The sequence below is a fragment of the Pseudopodoces humilis genome, chromosome 7 (genome assembly GCF_049639895.1).
Source record: "Pseudopodoces humilis isolate 2021_Gansu_Grassland_sample_001 chromosome 7, ASM4963989v1, whole genome shotgun sequence".
Lineage (NCBI taxonomy): Eukaryota > Metazoa > Chordata > Aves > Passeriformes > Paridae > Pseudopodoces > Pseudopodoces humilis.
Window position 1 is genome coordinate 57,982,879 of NC_142206.1, and position 22,159 is coordinate 58,005,037.

General features: G+C 45.8%; 1 protein-coding gene across 1 annotated transcript; it reads right to left on the bottom strand.

Moving 5' to 3' along the window:
* Positions 1–17,213: 17,213 nt before the first annotated feature.
* On the bottom strand, positions 17,214–18,866 carry LOC148184047 (inositol 1,4,5-trisphosphate receptor-interacting protein-like 1). Its single transcript, XM_088058072.1, has 2 exons — positions 18,558–18,866; positions 17,214–18,461 (listed from the first exon to the last, which is right to left on the bottom strand). Exons 1-2 carry the CDS (start codon positions 18,864–18,866, stop codon positions 17,214–17,216), a joined length of 1,557 nt encoding a protein of 518 aa, XP_087914198.1.
* Between the last annotated feature and the right edge of the window lie 3,293 nt (positions 18,867–22,159).

Consider the following 22,159-nt stretch of genomic DNA (forward strand, 5'->3'; position numbering starts at 1 on the left):
GGTGTCAGCCAGTGGAGCCCTGAGTATCAGGAGTCCTGACAACTCTCTTCAGCTGCTCTGGGAGAGGGGTTATGATTTCAAAGGTGTGGCTGAAAGGCTGCACTCACATTTCTGGGAAATTATTTTACAATATAATACACCATTCTTTCTGGGCATAATATAGGAACTAGATACTAGGGCTCAGGACACTCCAGTGTTTCATATTTGGAGAAGATATTTGAGAAGATATCATATTTGGTGAAGAAAATGCTTTTCTCTGATACTCCTATTCTTTGTGTGACATCTGATGTTAAAAAGTTCATGCACACACCTTTTCCAGACCTTCATCTTACCACTTCTCTCATTATTTATAAGAAAATAGAAGAAGTTATAGAATAAACTCATTAATAATATAGAATATGATAGAGTAATAGAATAAAATAATAGTAAAATAAAATCATTATGAAAGACCTTCAAGATCATCAAGCTTCAAGTCCCACTAAACCATATCTTGACCACACTCACTTTGTGAGCACTTCCAGCAGTGGGGGCTCCATCATTACCAGGACAGCCTGTTCCAATGCTTAACCATTCTTCAAGTGAGGAATTTTTCCCAATATCCAGCCTGAACCCCAGTGGGTGCAGCTCGAGACCTTTTCCCCTTGTACTATCAAGAATCAGACCTGGACCTGGATCCTTTGTGCTCTTTTAGATGCAACTGGAAAAAGAGCAGAAATCAAACACCGTCACCACCACTACCCTCCCCCCCCCCCAAAAAAAAAATCAAAACAAAGTATAAAAGGCTTCCAGAAAAAGCAAAACCCACACATGAGGTCCACATGGCCTAAAGCCAGTCTCTATGCATTCCCAGAGTTGTGGGTGTGTGTCTCAGTAGGGAATTTCCAGCCAGTACAATGAAGAGAATTTCTCTGTTGGAAGAAACACAAATGCTGACAGCATCAGGTGCTTGGCTTCCTGCAGAAGAAGGGAAATGTGGCTCCCCAGAATTCTGGTTGCAGTACAGCATCATATTCTTGAGCACATCTTGGGCCAGCTGTGCTTCAAATTGTTTATTTCACTGAACTCAGGTCTTTATAAAGCCCAGTGGAGCAGCAGTAGCAAAGGCTGGTTTGCTATCGAGAGCAGCACTCACATGCGAGCACAGAAAATGCCTCTGGGGTTATGAGGAACAGCAGACTTAATGAATTCAGCTGATGAGACTTTTTTCTTGGTTGTGCTTCCCACGGACCAAATTAATTCCAACAGATGAGTAAAAGATGGAAAGACATGCTAATTAGCAGCTTTTTTTATGAACCACTTCTCTACTTCAGAATCTAATTAGCTTTCTAGATAAAGCTTAGGCTGTAGTTTGTTTCTCCAGTGTAAGGATTATGTTCCTGTTTTTCCAGTGTTTGAAGAGAAATGCTTTGGATTGATGGGTATTTACTTGTACAGTCCTTACTTATATATTTATGAATTGTATATAATTGTATATAACAATGATATATAATAGTATATACTAGATATTATGTGCTATTATATAATAGTATATCATAATAATAACTGCTATATACCACCTGGATGATGAGGACCCTCTCTCATTACAGCTCTGGGTAATTAAACAGCACAATAGATTCCTCCAAAACAGAGAAGGCAGAGGAACACAAAGGATTACAAATTGTGGGTAAGAGCATTTCACCAGGGTGATGGAGAGCAGTCATGGTTGTGAGACAATAAACTGAGGGAGAACTGAACAGGAGGAATCTGAGGGGAACCACAGTAAGAGGAGAAAAGCAAAAAGGAATTCTCAAAATCTATTTGCTTCTCCTACATGTTGAAGGAAGAAAACAGAAAATATTTAATGGAAAACAAGGATAGAAGCAAATGTGAAATCTAGAGGAAAAATATGAAAAAATAACTTAGCTGTTTAGGTTCAATTGTCTATGAGGACAAGATAATCTCCTGACAAAAGTTCTGTAGGTGTGAGGGGAAAAGATAAGCATGATAAATAGTTGTGCTGGAAGAAATAGAGTCATAACATTCTGCTGTTTGCAGCCCAGCACACTGGATTTACTACCATGAAACATGTAATTTTAAAAATTCAAAGCCCTACTGGTCAGTAATTTCTTCTGAATTTCCAGGCTGCAATTGTTAATCAATGTTTGAAAACAATTAGGGAAACCATGAAAGAGGCAGACATGCTAGGCCAGGGCCAAACTTGAATTGAATTTTGCATTAAGTCTGATTTCAGAAACACTCAGGTATTTAAAAATAACAGGATGCTAAAATATTCTCTGATTCAGGACATCCATGAATAAATCCACAGAGGGAGTGCATGTACTGTACTGCAGTGGTGGTGGCATGCAGTGAATAAAGCCTTTTTGACTGTCTTGGCATGTTTGGAAGACAAGCTCTGAGCCTCAAGACTACAGAAGTAGAGGACTGAGGTGAATTAATTTGCTACTTGGTGTTGGAACAGGTAAAACCCAAAGGATACTTTAAAAAAGCCACCCAACAGCAGCTTCTTGCAGTGTGACAGATCTAGGACTGTGCTGCCACACAGGTAATAAAGACAGACTCAGGAGTCTGCTTTTCCCTTCCAAAACTAGCTCACATTTCTAGGGACATGCTGGAAAAAAATAGAGGAGGAAGAATGAGAAAGATGTTAAATTTGGCAATGATAATGAAACTCTGCATATTGAACTAGGATCAAGTTAGACTGATTCTCTCTTGCCAGGGAAATCTGATTGCTTTTTAAATAGAATTATAAAATTAAAATAGAATAGAATTATAAAATAAAATAGAATCTTAATAGAATTATAAAATGCAATGGAAAGAGGGAATCCAAAATTTCCCTTGTATTTGACAGAATGTGTATTTGAAACACCTCAAAACTTCACTCAAGGATATTTAGAGGAGGGGGCTGGTAATACCTGTGTGAGACCCTGTTATGAAACCAGCCATGATGGAGTGAACTCTTCAGCTTTCCAATAAAACAATGACATTTCAGATGTCTTTACAGATGTTGGTGAAAATATAGTGTAGTGCTGCCTCAGTCAAGTCAGTGACAGAGAGCACAGGGGCGTTCAGACACTGCTGCTCCTGCTGCAGGGGAAGGAACGGCCACGCCGATTTCCCTACCCACATACATCAAACACAACCCACACTGCCCTGATCTCTTCCACTCAAAGTTCTGGCCAAATTAATCTTCCCGCACCACATGTGTCCCTGAGGACTATTTATGAGATTATGGTGTGAGAGACAAATCAGAAATTGGTGATGTGTGGATGGGAAGCGGCAAACTGTGCAACATGCTTCTGAATTCTGGGTCAATGGTCAAAACACTCCCTTCTCACTGGCTGCATCATGGTACTGACAATACTCTTGGAAAACCAATTTGGTCTTTCTGTGTGATTTTAATTCCTCTAGACTCTGTCACCACAGGAGATACCAGAGGTCCAAGTTGGGTGGAAGCCAGGCATAAAGCGACAACTTTTTTTAGCATTAGTTTACACACCATTTTGATCTCTAGAGTTTTGGGGTTGAAGTTGGATTCAAAAGATGGTTATGTGGGTTAGATCCTATTGCTCCTGTGTTGTTTTTTTAGGGCTGGTATTTCACCAGGATTGGAGAAGGTGGATGAAGTGTGAGAAGAATCAGCAAGCTGGGAATGAGGGAGGGAAGTAGGGGGAGGCTCAGGGCAAAAGAGTGGGAAATGATGTCTGGAAAGAGGAGGCAGAGGGAGCAGAGTGTTCAAAGGATGGATCCTCTCAGTAAGGATCAGGGGGGAAAAGTGCTGGCTTTGTCCTGCTCATCATACTCATAAATGATGTGGAAAACAGAGAGCAGTGATGTGACAAGGACTACAAATTATGTGGAATTAGGTGAGTAAGAACTAAGGCTGTCTGCAAAGAGTTGCAAAAGGGATCTCATAAAATCTGAGTAACTGGATCATGAAACTGTAGATATCAAACTCCATGTTGATAGCTGGAGGAGGAACAGGCATGAGTAGATATGCACCAATGAGCTCCAAATTAGCAATCACAGCTCAAGAAAAATCATCTGAGTCATTGTGGATAATTCAATGAAAATACCAGGTCCATATTTGGGAGCAATGAAAAAAGACCCCCAAAGAAACAGACAAAAATTTAATAACCACTGAAGGGTGAGACAAAAATCCATCCCACTGCAGCAGCAAATCCCCAGTGTACCCACACCTTATATTGTGCAAGCAGTTTGACCTCTTCCCACTTCCCCATTGACAATTTAAAAGAAAATAAAAATATAGCTAGAAAAATCCCAGGGAGGAGTACTGAAAATGATCAGCAACATGAAATATTTTCCATATGAGAAGAGGCTAAACAGAAGTGTTCCCCTTGGAAAGCAGAGGACTAAGTCACAAAGGTATATAAAATGTATAAAATATGTTCTGCACATGGCATGGAAGATGTAAATGGGGAACTATAGCCACTATTTCTTACAGTACAAGCACATCATGAAATCATCAGCAGGTCCTGAACAAACAGAAGGAAGTATTTCTTCAAGCAGTCTATAATTAAATTGTGGAAGTCATTGCTGCAGGATGTCATGGAAGCTGAAAGCATAAATGAATTAAAAATGTGATTAGACAAATTTATGGATTCACCTCCATCAAAGGCTGTTAAACAGAAGGATGTGGTTTCAATATCTGACTCAGGAAATCTTTCAGCAAACATTGCAGGAAATCTGCAAGGATATATTGAGGAAGGAGGGCAGAGGATTTTCAGTCCTTGTGAAAGGGACCCTTTTTGCTCCTGATTTTCCCCTGTGCACGTTCTCTAAACAGCTGAAACTGGGCTGTCTCAGACACAGGATCCTGAACAATCCCCTGGCTGGACTCATTATGACTCTTTATAGTTCTTACTTTATTTCATTTCTCCTTTCCCTTTATCTGCCTTCAGTTTTTATGACCAAGCCACTGGATGAACTAAGTCTCTCAGCAGCACAGCTGCTGTCTGACCAGACTTCACAACCCTTTTTGACTTCTGGGGTTGTTGGACAGTTTACCTGTGCCTTGTCTTAATGCTCAGCACCTGGAAAAAGCAGAGAGGATTTTCAATTAACTCCTGGGTACATGAACCATAGAATTAATTTTCCTTGATGCACGCTGGAGATGTTTTGAAGACTCTGCTAGGCAAGACTGGGCAGATATCTGAGGCACACCATGGACTGAAGGCACAGTTCTGACTGCTGGGGATGACTGTGAGCTGAGCTGGGCTGAAAAAAAATCCAATGAATTTCCATTATCTAAATGAGTACTTAAAAGCACAACTAAAAAAAAATGTGTAAATCCAGCTCTGGAACAGGATGCAAACACTAACGGGGGTGGGGGAAAATTAGAGCAACTAGGAAATGGAATCTGGAAATTAGTTTCAAAAAATTACCTCTTTTGTAAACTGATACATCTGGGAATTGCTCTGCCTTTCCTCTTCCCCATATTCCTGTTCTCAGGGGGAGGCAGAAATGCAAGTAGGTACATAGAAAAGCAGAGGTTAAGTGAGCAGCAGCAGGAAAGTGAAATGACAGTGATATATTGAAATGGAAATGGGGGTGGTCGATTTGATCTGCATATACAGGGACATTATGTCACGGAGCCTCTCGATTTAACCATGGTAAAAGCACATCTGTGGCACTGCACCTAGTTTCAGAAAACTGTTAGTAACAAAACCAGAACGAATTGCACCAAGTTTAAAACCCACAGCAAAATGAAAATAGGGAATGACTTTAACAAAGCCATGAATACATCAGCAAAGAAAACACCGAGGAGGGGGAAAAGTCGTTTAAGCTGAAGTACAGTGTTGGCACAAGAACAAATGGCTGTAAACTGGCCATGAATAAATTTAGGCTGGAGATTAGAAGAATTTGTCTAGCAGGAGTAAGTTTTTGGAACTGCTTTTTAGTAGAAACAAGAGAGACAGAACACTCTATTTCCAAATGACAGTGAGCAGCTTATATGATATTGTTGCCTGAAATAGAAAAGGACTGTGTCTGGCAAGCCAGGAAGTCCCTTATATCTTTATATTTTAAGCAATTCTGTATTATAAGATGAAAGTAGATTTGAGATCATAAACATTTGAAGGGCAGGGAGAGAATTACTTTCTTGAGAAATTTCTGAGAGTGGTTATGCAATATTTTCTCAAAGGGACTCAAGGATGACTCATCATTTGGGTGGTCTAAAATAAAGCTGAATAAAGCAGCAATCCAGGTAATTTCAAGATGTGCCAGCATGATGAACAAGTCAGTCTTAATTGTTTCTCTTCATCAGGAGTCATGTCATGGGGCCTTAGTGATTCAAACCCTGGAGCTCAATGGCAAAAGTACAAATCACAGGGAGGTGGATTCTCTGAAAGCTGCTGAAGAGGAGGAGATGGTGGCCAAAAGTTATGAATGTTGGGCTGGGGATTTTTAGTTGCTCACCTCAAGTGGTGTTAGGTTTCCTTTTTGTTGGCATGAGGAAGATCTGCATCCTAGAGAGGATCATGCAGGAGGAAACATTTCACGTGGGAGATGCTCATGGACCTGGGAGAGCAGCCTGGTGTAGAGGAAGATGTCACTGCCCATGGCAGGACAGGACAGGGACTAGAAAAACTGCAGGGTCCTTTCCAGTCCTAACTATTCTCTGATTCTATGATTTCAAAAGGAGGTTCAATTCCAGCTACATAGTTCAAAATGTCATAGAAGAACCTCAGATTCTGAGGCCATGTAGCTTCTGAAAAGTTCACAAGACTAAGGCAGTACCCATGAAAATATAAAAGATCAGACTTCAAGTATAAGGATTGGCCAGTGCAGACTGCAAAATTAGCTACTGATTTTAGTTTTATATTTAAACAGCTTACTACTCTCTGAAGATGGCTTGTAATTTTTGTTCTGTTTTTTTAAATATTAAGCTGCCATTTAACTTTGTGTTTCACTTTGGGAAAATATCTGTATATTTTATATACATTTGGAAATGTTCAGTGATCCCCTCTCCTCTTTCTCAGGCACACAGGAGGGTGTTCTGTCATCAGAACGACAAACACAGGAGAGGGCTTCTGTTCAGAGCTCATGGAACTGGGCTTTCCAGACCAGTGTGAAAATGATGGCATGGAGACTGGAATATGTGGAAAACAGGATGGAAGAGCAGGTCAGAATGCTTTTCTCATACAAGAGGAGGCTCTGGTGCTTAGATGTAGTGCATTTTAGAGATAACCTGGATCCTTTGTAACAGCGCTGTGGCCAAGGCATGCTTTAGGTGAATGCTCAGAAGGTAATGACTTCACAGTGGTGTTTTTAGCAAACTAGAACAGATCTTTAACAAGATAAAGATACAAATTCTAACTTCTAACAATTCTAATCTAACATTTGAATAGCTGTTTTAATAGAAAATAAGCCAAAGTTAAAGTAGACACGTTTGGGAAGTTAAGCTCTCCCAATGAGTTTTCTGACTTTAATTAAAACTGTAGTTCTGATTCTTTGCATTTTAAGACTCATTTCCATGCATATCAGTACAAGGTCATTTCATTGTTCTCAGAGATATCTTTTAATCTACCCCCTTGAGACTTGCATTCCTTGATTAAATAAATATGCTCTGGGAGCATTTATTATCTGACCATGCCCACTTACACATCAGATGCCAGCCAGTTACACTTTATTCTTAATACACAATCAAATTGATAAAAGCACTGAAATTCTGGGCTCTGTCCAACACAGACAGATGAATAATCAAAGTAAAAAAAGACTTCAAGTTCTCACATTTCTTTTTCATGATCTCACTTGATGTAACTTTCAATAGTGAGAATACCAGAGCTGGACGAAACTCTGACAGCAATACTTTCAACCACCAAAAATATAGGTTCAGAATCATTAATTATTTTCTACTGATTCTGCTAAACTGCTTCAGCTGAGAGATGGAAATGCAAATCCAGATTCCAAGCCACTGCTTTGGGATAGTGTCATTCAGCTTTCACAGAAGTGATCAGATTAACCAAAATTATTTCCAAACTCACTGTATATAGAACAGTGAACACTTAAAAATGCAGGAAAAACTCCCCATGTGTCCATCATTAATGAGCACAAAGGTAACCAATTTGATAGTTTGATACAGCTGCAAGTAGGAAATGCTAAGAAAACTCTGAAAATAGAAAATAGAATGGCAAATAATTCCTCTCTTGAGTCAAGCCTCAAGGAGCATCACACAGCTTTTAAGTTTTCAACTCTGTATTGAATCATGTAGTCACTTATTATGTGTTCATCTCACTTTGATTCATCATCTCTAGCTGAAGAGTCAGACTTGCCAAGATTCTGCCTTTTTTCAGAAGCCTCTTTGGGAATGTCACAGGAATTGTGTGGCGTGACATGGAGGAAGGACTCAGTTGTGACTTCCAGGCTAATTTTGTCCAGAAAGAGCTTGTGAAACCTGTTCTGCCCACAGCTGAACAGAGACACTGCTGACCTGAAATGTTTCCTTTTAGCATCACAACCCTCCTCCCATCTGGATTTAGCCCTTCTGTCCTGCAAGCCCAGTTATCTCACTGCTTTTTCCCCCCAGAGTCCACCTCCATTTTTTTTGTGTTGACTGAGGTCCCAGACCTCACAAAACTCCTGCTGCCTGGGGTAGGTGACAGGATTATGAGTCCTGTGGCCTTTCCATCCCTTGAAGGCAAGGGAATCCTTGGGAGAGGGTTGCTAAGTCTTCCAAGTATAAAGTGCAGAAAATATTCAACTCCTTCCACTTGCTTGATTTTTCTCAACAATTCTCCAGGATGAGTGAAGGTCAAAAGCTCATTTCCTCTTTACAGCATCTTTTGTTGGTTCTGGTCTGTCTCTGTTTCCTTATCTATTTCTCTACCATGTTCAGCTGTAATGAGTTGATAAGAATTCAGATAAGGAAATGACAATGCATGGGATGTTGTTTTCTTTCTTCTTGGACACAAAAAAGGCAGATTCTGTATAATTCTTACTTACTTACTCTGGGAAACCTTCCCTGTAGCATTGCTTGTGAGGTGTCAGAGATGAGCTGTAATCTGCAGCTCTGTTTTTATGAAGATAACGTTAAAGGCCAAAGGTTTCATGTTTTACATGGCAAAAGTACAAATCACAGGGAGGTGGATTCTCTGAAAGCTGCTGAAGAGGAGGAGATGGTGGCCAAAAGTTATGAATGTTGGGCTGGGGATTTTTAATTTCTCACCTCAAGTGGTGTTAGGTTTCCTTTTTGTTGGCATGAGGAAGATCTGCATCCTAGAGAGGATCATGCAGGAGGAAACATTTCATGTTGATGCAAACTCTGAACTTTCCACGGCAACGACTCATTTCAGCATTTTGAGGAAGAAAAGGATTTTCCCACAATCCAGCAGAGGGCCCTGGATATGATTTCACCTTTTATATATATATATATATATATATAATTTATTTATTTATTTATTTGGCAGAAAATTATTTTACTTATACTATGGAGCTGTTCACAGGAAACCAGCTGAGCCTTGCTTTCAGTTCAGGTTTTGATTTTTTTGGTAAAAGTTAAGTTAAAACAATAAAAGAACACATCACAAGTTATAAAAAAAGGTAACCAGACTTATTTACTTGTCCACCCACTTCACTGCAAAACACAGAGAATAAAAAATGATGATTTTAGAGGTTATTTATATCAGGGATTAATCCTGCCTGGTTTTGCTTTTTCAGCACTGACATCAGCTAGAATTTGGGGAATGGAGGCTTGTGTTCATTGCAGGCATTTAATTCACAAAATAAAGCCACAGATGAGTAGAGCTGATGAGAATTTGCAGGTTGTTCTCCCCAGTTTGAATTATGTGATATACAGAATGCACTACAAAGTGATTTTGAAATGTAAAACATTAATGTTCCCTTTGAAGGGCTGATGTCAAGTGCCAAATGATATATCAATTAAATGGAAAACAAATCCCAACCCTGCAAATATTGTACAAAAACAGCTTCTTTGAAGTCAATGGGACTAATTACAAGTGTAAAATAGAGCCTGGTTGTACAGCACTTCTGTTAACTGGAGTTAAATTTCATGAATTTAATAAAAAATAGATCTCAGAGCAACTCCAGCTTGGCTTCCCACTGACAAAGTGCAATTCCTGCCTGGCTCAGCCATCTGTGGGGTCTCTGGTATCCAAATCCTGCAGGACAGTTTCTAACTTTGCACTGCAGAGCTCCACAATTCCCATCTCAGAGATGAAGTGTGTGGGCACCAGCTGGCAAAGGATTGTGTTCAGTATTCCCAAATCCTCTGCTATCACACCCAACCTTCAGCTCCAAAGGGCTCTGGACACAGAATTTCCTGGTTTGGGATGGAGTTGCCATGCTCAGGCTTGACTGGGCAGCAGGCATCAGCCTCTTCCTCAGATAACTTCTTCCCATCAGCAATGTTTAAATGAAAAGTGAGAAATGGGGAGTTCTGACCCAGATTTTGATTTATGGATTAGCCCCGATGGATGCTGTAAAGCTGTTCTTGGTTCTCATTTGTATACAAAGCAAGAAAATTAGGCCTGGGCTATAAAAATGGAAGAAAAGACAAATATATTGCTCATTGGGGGAATATGATTCCCAGCTATCAAGGTTACACTGAGGCAGCAATTGCAATAGTCAGTTCTTCCCTACCCTCAGACCACTTAGATTAAATTTGATCTCTCAGGTTACCTATTAGCATCGTATCTTTAGATGAACCAATGTCCTGCACATCAATATCTTCAGTGCTCTTGGAAGCACTGCTGATTACCCTCAGGTAACAATTGCTTTGAGGTATTTCTGAGCACAAAACATTGCTTTTACCAAACATGTGTTCCCTTCCACTGCAGTTTTGTCAATATTTTCATATTGCAGCAGTTCTGGGTCCTAGGAATGGAGATTGTGCCTCTCAGTTGCACTAAAAGGAGCAATCTCTTGTGGTTTCTGGGAGGGATTGTAGGTTTTATCTCCAGAGGCTGAGTCTCTGGTACCCTCTGTGCCATGACAAATTATAAATGAAAGCCATGTGAGTGTCCTCCACCTCACAAGCTGCAATCTTTAGTATCTATGGCTATCTGGAGATGTGCAAATGGTGCATAATCAACGCTCAGAGCCTGGTAAAGGCTTGGATCAGCATAAAGCAGCACTCAGGAGCCAACCCCTAATGGACTTGCTGAGGAGCTGTGCAAGTGTACAGAGCACTCTGTGCACAAATACCTTCTGATGTAATGCAAGGGAATGAGAATTCATTTAAAAATGTTTCTGCATCTCTGGCTGTACCTTTCAAGTGCCAGCCTAGCTGTCCTATGATTGACACAATTCTGGCCAGACCTTTGTCTCACTTTTTTCAGCTTCTCCCTAAGCAAATTTGTGGATACTTTTTATTGTAATTGTATTTTTGTTTGCTTTCACTGTTTTACCAGTATCAAATCACTGTCCATATAGATTTCTGGGATTATTAACAGTGCAATTAAATAGCACCAGACCCATTGGTGTCAGTCTGAACATTTTCCTCAGTGATGACTGGCCTCTGAAAGTGCTCTGCCAGGACTGAAAGGAGTAAGTCCTGTTCCATGCAGCTGGGAATCACCACAGGACAAATTCTAATGCTTCTCCTTTTAGTACCCCTGGGCTGGGCTCCCAGGATGAGCAACTGTAAAAGGAGAAAAAGATTATTGTTCTGAAGATGCTCCTGAGCAGCACTTGCAGTGGCATGCAGAGATCCTGCTGCCACAGGGAGGATGTACTTGCAAATAATATCCTCAGAAAAGACCATGCATTCAGACTCCTGGGCCAGCACCCTCCAGGACAAGGAGTCATTTCAACAGATGTGTGTTCTAGAGGGGAGTGCAGAGCCTTTCAGACACTTGGGTGGTAAATCCAGCTGCCAAGCACTGCTGAAATTAGGCCAATACTGGATGTATCTTGGATATCCCACCTACTCACCTGTCTACTCTGCTCAGCTCTCTGTCTCTACAAAGAGGCTGAAGCTGGGAAGAAAGGAGAGCTGGCCACATTCACCAGAGGCCTGTTGGGTTTCCTCCCCTCTGACACCTGACAAACACCCACCCCACAGCTGTGCCAGATCATAGGTTGGACAGTTTTGCTCTTTAAGCTCCTGTCACTGGATTTCCTTGCAGAACCCTCTTCCCAGAGAAACAGAGGTAATCCTCAGCTCTCCTAGAGCGGCTGTTGATGTGCAGGGGATGAAGGATGGAGCAGTCAGTCAGGCTTACCCAGGGAAAGCACCACCTTTAATCACATTGCATTACAGCTGGAGGGCTGGAGAAGCTGAAAGCTCTCACATGATGTGGGAATTAAAGGGCCAGGCAGGGTCTCTGTGCACTGCTGTGATACACCCAGCAAACCTCAGAGCAGTGAAAGAGAAGGGAGGTTAAATTACACAATACACAGTAAAAATGCTGCTATTGAGACTCTGGTCTTTTTGAAATAGCATTTCCTAAAGATCCAAGTTGAACCAGTCTCCCCATTTCACAGCATATGGTAAGAGTGGGACTATCCAGGAGATCATTTTAGAGAGCTGCAGTTTTGGACTCAGTACCTGTCTCATCTCTGAAGCTGTTCATCACAAAGGGAAGCATTCCCTACACAGCTGTTTGTCTGGGAAAGCTGGAAAGGTGTGATCACATCCCCACTTTCAGTCTTTCCTGGGCTTGGCCCATTTTCCTGGCACTGAGATGCTTGTACCTTCAGAGCAAAGTGGGGTCTGAGACCCACTGGCTGGTGCAGACACTCCAGATTCCAAAAGAGTCTGGAATAGGAGCCTGTGGTGGGTCCCAGGAGGACTGTGGGGAAGGTGGGGAGGTGGATGATACCTTGAAGCTCAGGAGTTTGGGTTATCTATTTCCAGAAAGACCTGAAACATTGCCACAGTTGTGGCAGTGGAGGAAAAGATGAAAAGTACCTTGGAGAGGCTGCCTGGCCCTGCTTCATTGCCAGAGCTTGTGGAGATGGAGAGGGAGAAGGTGGAAGACCAAAGACCCAAAAGGCTCTCTGGGAAGGATCTCTGTGGACTGAAGGATGCTGAATGGCCTTTGCTGTGGGGAGAGCCAGCAGCACCCACAGGTTGCCTTTTCTCTCAGGCCTTTTGCCTCTCTGTAGTGACAGTTTGGGGTGGTTTGGTTTGCCCAGGAGGAGTTGTTATTCTCACCAGGTTTCCAGACTTTCTTTGGGTGTTTCAATACCTCTCTATGCCTTGTGAGGTGGGTGTGTGACAGATTAACCCCACAGCAGTGGGGCTCCTGGGGTTCCTACCTGTCTGTGTCCCAGTGGGATCTGACTGCATGCTGCAGAAGGAATTCATGCATGCTGGCCAGACCAGTGCTGTCACACACTGCCAGAGGTTTGTCTGTGTGAGGGTGAGGATGTGAGACACATGGAAAGCAGCTGGGCTGCACTGCAGATGTGGTGAACTGAAAAAGAGACTGTAGCTGCTTCAGTGTTGAAATCTTCTCTGTGGGGTAGGGGAGGTTGTTTTACTTATCTTCATTTTCCTATTTATGTCAAAAGCCTCTTTCCCCCCCCCCCTTTCCTTTTTCCTATTGCAATTCATTTATTCTATAACCTTGAGAATAAAATCTTCAAGGAAGAGGAGATGATTTTTTTCCATTGCTGAACCCCTTGATATACCCTGCCAGGTCCTGTGCTCTTTGCTGGTAATGTTGGTAATGTTACATCTGAGACCACAAATCCCCTCGAGGTTCAAAGTCACTTTGTCCCAGCATCGTGCAGCATCCCCAGAATACAAAGGGCTAAAATAGAAAGAGAAGCAATTTGTGTGTCTGTGTTTTCAGACTTCATACATTCAGAGGTTTATCATGTCCAAAGGGTAGATCAAGATAATTAAATACCAATAAGCAGAGATAGATGAGCCCTGTGCAGGTCAGTTTGCTACACAATACAATACAAACTACCAGGAGCTCTTATAAATGTGCTGAAAATAGAAAGAATTCATTTTTATTCCTTGTGCCACTTAAACTCACACCTCTCTTAAAGAGATATTTGATTAAATCTTCATCCAGCCTGATCTTCCTGTGGGGACCTTAAAAAACCCCTGTAAATTCACTTCATGCAGGACAGCCCAGGTTGTGCCAAGTTCAAAGTTTTCTCTACAGCATGAAACATGGACTAATCAAGATTTTTGAGTATTGTCTTGTTCCTCCTGTTGATTTTTTTTTCACTCATTTTCAATGTATGTCCCACATCTGTGATGGTCAGTAGGAGCTCAGGGTTTGTATCCAAGGTTTGAAAGCAGAGCTCTGGTTTTCCCTTGCAATATTGCATGGTGATGAGCAGAGCTGACTGTATTGCATGAGACTGTTCCAGGCCACCTGAGGGCTGTACAGGAAATGGTGAAATAAAGTCCTGGGTTGCACTATAATGGGGATCCCTGAAGCAAAAAATCCCACTTTTATTTATTTATTTACATACAATTGTAGAATCATTAGGGTTGGAAAAGACTTCCAAGTTCTTCAAGTCCAACCTTTGACCAATCAATGCCCTGTCAATTAAACCATGGCACTGAGTGCCACCTCCAGACATTTCTTGAACATCTCCAGGCACGGTGACTCCACCACCTCCCTGGGCAGCCCCTTCCAATGCTTGACAACCCTTTCCTTGAAGCTGTTCCTGATGTCCAATCTGAACCTCTCCTGGTACAACTTGTGGCCATTTCTTCTTGTCCTGTCCCTTGTTCCCTGGGAGCAGAGCCTGACCCCCACCTGGCTCTGCATTCCTGTTGGAGTTGTGGAGAATGAGAAAGGTCTCCTGAGCCTCCTTTTCTCCAGGCTGAGCCTCTTCAGCTCCCTCAGCTGCTTCTCATCAGACCGGTGCTCCAGCCCCATTCCCAGCTCCCTTTCCTTCTCTGCACATGCTCCAGCCCCTCAACATCTTTCTTGTCATGAGGGGCTCAAAACTCATCACAGGATTTGAGATGCAGCTTCACCAGTGCCCAGCACAGAGGTGCAATTGCCTCCCTGGTCCTGCTGCCATAGAAAGAATTCATTTTTTGTTCCTTGTGCCACATAAACTCACACCTCTTTCTGCTGCCATAGGAAAAGACCTTGTATTTTTGATACAGGCCAGGATGCCATTGACCTTCTCAACCACACTGCTGACTTCTGCTCGTCCCCATTTCTATTCAATAAGCAGAGCATGCAGTCCACTATCTTTTTTCTCAGTCTTTTACTGAAGTAGCACTGCCTGTGTTCATGGCAGCAGCCTCAGACCATGATAACCCCTTTGGTCTGTGGAAATGAATCATTCCTAGTGACAGTGTGCACACATTCTGATGATGCTGCGTTATCACAAGACCTTTGTGATGGCCCATTGCTCACACAGCAGAGCTGCCAGGGGCTCAGGGCTCTTACAGACTTCTCCTCAGTGCTTCAGTCCATTGCACACATGCACAGAGAGACTCATCCCAGAGAGTGGTGGGTGCAAAAGAAAACTGGGAAACCCAAACAAAGATGTGCATTAAGAACTACGGGGAAAACATATTTTTAAAAACAGAACATACTGTATATTATTAATTTCATTAATATCAGTGCTGATGTCATCAGAATCTTGCTGCAATCATATTCAGACATTGCACATGTCAAAGGGGAATCATGAATTTTCAAAATTAATCTCCTTTGCTAATGAGGAAAAAATTGGTGGTATGGGATGGGATTTGGCATCACAACCATGATGACTAAAATCTTTGCTGCTGATATGCAGCAAAAGTGTCCTGTCTTGGAATAAAGAAAATCTAATTAGCCTGGCCAAGTTCCTGACTGTGAGGCTGGCGAGGGCCCGGCCCACGCTGCCCGCAGCAGCTGGCGGTGTTCCAGGCCAGCTTGGCTGGGGCTTGGAGCACCCTGGCCTAGCGGAAGGTGTCCCTGCCCATGGCAGCGGGGCTGGAAGGAGGCAATTTCTAAGGAGCCTTCCCAGCCAAGCCATTCTGTGATTCTGTGATCAGAGGGGCTGGGGACGGCTGGGCCTCGTTTCTCATTGGAACCACTTCAGCACTCTGAGTCTGCTGGAGTTCAAGGAGACAGTTGATGAGCCCACATTGACGGCGTGTGACGTTTACCCGTGCTCTAGGTCTGGCTGATATCAATAAAGTCTCGCACAATGCAGATTCTGCAATGTTGCATTTTATTGAAACAAGAGCAAAGCCGTTTCCAGCTTGCCAATCCTAAACATGCTAACTACACAGCATTAATATGGCTCGCAGCTGAGAGCCACACTAGATACGGATTTGCTTGTAAATCAAAATATTATCCTACGTGTTCTAGCTATCTGTTCTATATGCTATCAATATACCTATTTGATGAAACTGACTCCAGACAAAAATGTGCTAAATGCATTAATATGCATCACAATAGATAGTGACACTTCATGTGTCCTCTATTGTTATTATTTAAATATAATTACATATTCAACTCTTTAGAATGATATTGCTTAATGACACAAGAATTACCTATTTCATATTTTTGATATTATTTATATTAGTCTATTGTTTTCTTGTGTTGTATTTTACTATCATATATGATATATTAATCATTATATGACTATTATATATGATTACATGTTTATAAACATTAAAGTATAAAATATATGAACACTATATCTATCTATATCTATCTAGCTATGAAGTAAAAATCTAGGTTCTTCTATAGATAAAATTTCAGGTCAGCTCCAACACAGCTGGTCCAGAGCCGACCCAAAGGTGTCCCTTCTGGAGTCAAGGAGAGACGCCGTCCATGGACTCATCCCGGGCAAGCAGCGCTGACTTCTCCTCTTGGTCCTTCTTGCTCCGTTTCTTTCTTCTTTTCCTCACCCGCATTCCCGCTTCTTTCACATTCCGATTTTTGGCCCTTCTCAAAGGCTGGCAACAAGTGCATGTTGCAAGTGGGATTTGGTGACTTTGGTGCTGCACGTGAGGCATGTTCTCTCTTCAGGTGCGCTCTTAGGAATGGGGAAATGAAAGCCGGGCTTTATGCAGATCTGGGTGTGTTTTTTTGGAAAAATCAAAGGATTCAAGGAGGTAGAAGAAGCCCTGCTGTGGCCCTCCACCTGCTGAGGCCGCAGGAGAGGCTGTGGGACTTTAGCCAGAGCCTTTGCCTGCATCCTCTTCTCCTTAAAGAATCAAATTTGTAGGATGAGGTGGCTCTTTGCTGCCAGCTGCCAGCAGCACAAGGCCAAGCACAGGCTCTGTGCTCGTAGCCGTGACTCCTCTCCTTCATTCATTCAAGGTTCATTGTGATTGTTTCATCGAGCCACTGTCGCAGAAGCCAGTACTCCAGCATGGCCTGGCTGTACGCGTCCGAGTCCTGCGCCAGGCGATGGAAGAGATTGTGTGTCGTAGCCGTTGGAACATCTGGGGGTACCCTGATGTCACGAGGAAGCCTCTCGTTGCCCACAATGAAGTGGTTGAGGCGTTTTGCTCTGACACATAAAAACAGGCCATCTCTGATCTGCAGCAGTCGCTCCAGGAAATGTCTCCTGCACCACAATGCCACGGGTGTGGCAGCGAGCAGGTGCATGATGAGGGTCTTGATGGCATAGGTGGAAAAGCAGAAACCCAGCTGGAGACGGGTGAAGAACTGCAGGCATCGGAGGTGCAAACTGTCGGGGGGGGCCTGCCTGGCAATGTGCTTGAGGAACTGGGTCTCTGCCACAGCATAAGTCTCAGGCCAGGTTGTGTTTGGGGTGTGGGCCTCTCTAGGCTGGCTGCTGACAAAGATGTCTGAGTCGCCTCTCCTTACCCCAAACAACATCTCAATCCTGAAGGTCTCGTCTCCATCAGTCACCTTGAATTGGCAGGAGCGTCTGGAGGGCAGCAGCGTTAAATGCCAACCGTGTGACTGAGGCAAAGCTGGCCAGATTGCTCTCACCAGTTGGCAGAACCAGCGGGCCGTTTTCTGCACGTCGAGGTAGGAGCCGGTGCACAGGGTGTCCAGGAGGCTGGGATCCTGATTCCTCCTCAGCTCCTCCTCGGGGTGGTGCAGGAAGCACAGCATGTTGTCGCCCTGCTGCTCCCTCGTGCAGGTGCACTCCAGCTGCACGCGCACACGGAAGTTCCTCAGCTGCGTGTGCCCTGCAGTGTCCAGCTCCAGGTGGAAGCTGTGGCCTCGGGGAGGGGTCATGGGTACGAGCACGCGGTACACAACGTCCTGCTCGCGGGGACTCCAACCTTCAAAGGCGCTGCCCACCCCGATGGCTCGTTGCAGGACTGGGTAGAAACTGTTTGACAAGACACGACCAAAGAAAGTGGCATAATTGTCCATCAGGTCATTTGTCCACTCACAGCCTCTCTCCAGGTCCTGGACAGGCCACTGGATGCGGTCCGTCAAAACTGCACCAATGATTTCCCCAAAAAGATCCTCTACTTCTTGGATTAAATCTTCGTAGTTGTTTTCTGCAGCTGCATCCTCATTGACAGCTCCGTTTCCACCACGATCTGCCTCATTTGCAGCAGCATTGCCCGCTTGCTGTACGTTGCCGTCATCATTGTTGTCTTCCTCCCGATTCGCATTGCCTTCTTCATTTCCAACAGCTTCTTCTCCGTTTGCATCCCCGTTTCTGACTCCCTCTTCATTTGCGCCATCATTTTCTTCTTCATTCCTCTCTCTCCTCAGGCTCCTTTCCCATCCCATAAACCAGAGGAGCAAGACGAGGACCAGGAGCACAGCAACAGTCACGAGCTGCAAGTACTGTTGGGCTTCACTCTTCCGGATGAGCCGCTCCACTTCCTGCTCCAGCAGGAGCCTCTCGCGTTCCAGCTGCTGGGCACGCATTTCCATGCGCCGACGAGCTTCCTCATCCCAATCCCCCACAGGCTGTGGGTAAAGGGTGAGGCTCTTCAAGAGCATGAAAAGGAACACGACGGAATTCATGGTCTGCAGGAGGATGGAGAGAAGGCCTTGAGTCATGCTGCGAGGGAGGGAACTACTGGTTGCGGGAGGGAGGGCAGCAGGGATCTGCTCAGGGATCTGAGGGCAGGAAGGACAGGGCCCCAGACAGCTGGCAGGCAGCAAGGCCTGTCCTGCTGACCCAGCAGCAGCAGCAGCAGCAGCAGCAGCTGCAGCAGCGTGGCCTGCCCAAGGCTCTCCCACGAGGGGATGTCCCCACACTCAGGGGGAGAAGCCAGCCCCGGGTGCAGCGTTTCCACCCTGGCCCTTGTCCCCAGCCCAGCCTCCCCAGCACGTGTGCACTCACCGCTTGCCCAAGCAGTGAAGGCCAGCGTTACCTGCTAGGGCCTTTTGGAGCTGCCCCCATTGTGACATGTCCCCTGTGATGTCACGGGTGTCACAGCACATCACAGCCCAGCCAGCCCCACCCTTTGTCCCCACCCCCACTCAGCCACTCACAGTGGTCCTGGTGTGCTGTTTAAGGCTGCCTTGGAGGGAATCTTCTTCCAAGAACTCCCACTGTTCTTTCTTTTGGATTTGTTTTCATCTGTCCTCCACTGACAATCTCCCACATCTCCATGTTGGAAGGCACCCTTGAGCATCACTAACTTTTGACTCCTCACTGCTTGAGCTACACGTCAATCTCTGATTCAGCGAGGTTGAAAAGGTCCCTGAAGATCACACAGTCCAACTGCAACCTTAACGCTGCCTATTGAGCCAATCAGCCAGGTCCCCAAATGCCACATCCCCATGACTTTTAAACCTTTCTGAAGGTGCTGGCTCAGCCATTTCCCTAGGCAGCAGCCTGTTCCCAAGCTAGACAGCCTTTTTGTTGAAGGAAGATTTCCTAGAGGTCCAATCTAAACCTCCCAGGGCGCAACTTGAGGTCGTTTTCCTCTGGTTTCCTCCTGTTGTTTGTTCCCTGGGTTAATAGCATGAGCCCCACTGAGCTCCAACCTCCTTTCAGGAACCAGGGGCATGGTGTCAGGTGCTTGGGCTGAGGTGAAGGCAGCTCCTGGCAGAGGAGAGAAAGCTGGTGCTTTTGCACTGCACTTCCCATCACCCAGTGGGACAAAAGCGGCTGTGGGTGGGGAGAAGAGTTTCAGGTTGCCCGGAAGCATTTCCGTGTGAGGAGAACCTTAGTCCCAAACACATCAACCAAGGGAATCCATCCCCTTCCAAGCCGAAGGAAAAACCAGAATTTTCCTGGTAGAAAATGGAAAGGTTTGGAATGAAAGTCAGTGCTGGAATGTCCCCGGATGCCCGTGTGGATTTTGCTACCCTGCAAGGCCGGACTGTGAGGAGGGGATCCCAAGAAACGCCCTCTTGCTCGGGGGCCTTCCATGGCACGGCAGCACAAGTGAGAGCCCTTGCTTGGCCTTTGCCTTCAGCAAGGCCCCGGGATGGGCCAAGCCTCAATGCCCTGGGAAAGCAGCTCAGATTGGCCGTGCCCAGCATGAAGGACGCCAGAGGACAGAGAGGCAGGCTCAGCAGCGTGCTAGTGCAGTCCAGCTTAGGCTGCAGCTTTCTGCCCTTGTATCTCTGGAGCCTTGGAGGGGAAGGCTGCGTGGCTTGCGGTGACTTTCACCAGCGCTCCTGCTAACAGCACTGGGCACCCCAAGGCTCTTTGGTCTCAGCGCAGGCAAGAGCAGGAAGAAACAAACCCTCACCTGGCTTTGTAAACCCCTGAGACAAGCAAAGACGAGCAGTGTGCGGAGAAGGGACCATCAGCACTGCGCAGCAGCTTCTCTCCGCCATAAATCACAGAAAATTCAAACATTACTGGCTGGCTTTGGCCTTTGTGTTGTGTTTTATTTGGAGCTTTGTCCCTCAAAGGAAAACCTGTTGCATTTGCCATATTGCACAGCTGGGTTGGAGTGGTCCGCTCTCTGACTGGGAGCTGCCTAGATGGAACTCACCAGTGTGCCTTTGCCCCTCTCTTTCCTCGGTTACGATGTGTCAATTCCAGAGGTTGATGGGAAACAGCGTTTCCCTTTTCTCCCCTTGTGCTCAGGAGCTGGGGGAGCTGCTGACATCCTCTCCTGCCCCAGCTTGACCCTAGAAGGTTTCTGCAGTAGGGGAAGGTGGCACGTAGCCAGTGGCTCAGCTGCCAGCACCGGTGCTAGCCAACGGGGAAGGCTCATCTCTATGGCTTGAGTCAGCTCACAGCTGCCAGCACCTGCACTGTGTCCTGCCCCACATTCGTCCTGCCACGCAGTCGGAGGGCACAAAAGTCCCCCTGGAAACCACGTCCCCAGGTGCCACATCCACTTGACATTTGTCAAGTGCATCGAGCAATGAGAATTGCACGGACTCCATGGGCAGCCTGTGCCAGTGCTTGACAACCCTTGGAGAGGAGAAATTTTTCCCTAAACCCCATCTCCGCCTCCCCTGGCGGAGTGCTGACTTGAGGCCATTTCCTCTTGTCCTGTCCCTCGTTTCCTGGGAGCAGAGCCTGACCTGCCCGAGCCCCAGCCTCGTGTCTGGGAGTTGCAGAGAGCGAGAAGGTTCCTCTCTGATGCTGAGCGGGACTGCAGCCACGTGTCCCCCTCTGGCTGTGCCCGGCCCTGCTGGCCCTGCTGCCCTGCTGGCAGGGCCCTGAGCCCGGGCAGAGCAGTTCCCTGTGCGGGCACAGCCCATGGGGTGCTCCCTGCTGCGGCCTGGCCCGGCCCCAGAGCAGGGTCCCGCTTGCGGGAGGCCCCGGGGTGGCCGCGTGTCTGCAGCCGGCTGTGGCCGGGCAGCTGCCTCGGCCGTGAGGGCTGCAGAGCTGCGGGAGCCCGGGGCTCTGTGCCGGCCGCACTGCGGAGCTGCCCGCTGCAGCCGGCAGGGCCTCAGCGCCCGCCCGCTGCCCTCCCGCCCGCCCGCTCGGAGGCGCCAGGCCCCGCTCGCTGCTCTCATGGTGCCACTCGTGGCCCCAGGGCTCTCCGAGGGCTTCTGCAGGGCCACCTTGCTGCGGCCTTTCAGTCCCTGCCCGAGGCCCAGCAGAGCCCTGCACGGGGGCTGTGTCCAAGGGCCTGCAGGGACAGCAGCAGGGCCGGTGGCTTCCCCGTGACACAGGGCGGCCTTAGGCTGGAGATGGGCAAGAAATTCTGGCCTCTGAGGCTGGCGAGGGCCCGGCCCACGCTGCCCGCAGCAGCTGGCGGTGTTCCAGGCCAGCTTGGCTGGGGCTTGGAGCACCCTGGCCTAGCGGAAGGTGTCCCTGCCCATGGCAGCGGGGCTGGAAGGAGGCAATTTCTAAGGAGCCTTCCCAGCCAAGCCATTCTGTGATTCTGTGATCA

Bases quoted from the DNA above. Each gene is read 5' to 3' on its own strand.
- LOC148184047 (XM_088058072.1), bottom strand. From the start codon at position 18,866: ATGAATTCCGTCGTGTTCCTTTTCATGCTCTTGAAGAGCCTCACCCTT. The intron at 18,462-18,557 runs GTCAGAAACGGG...GGCAACGTACAG, and splicing joins ATGGCGCAAATGAAGAGGGA to CAAGCGGGCAATGCTGCTGC.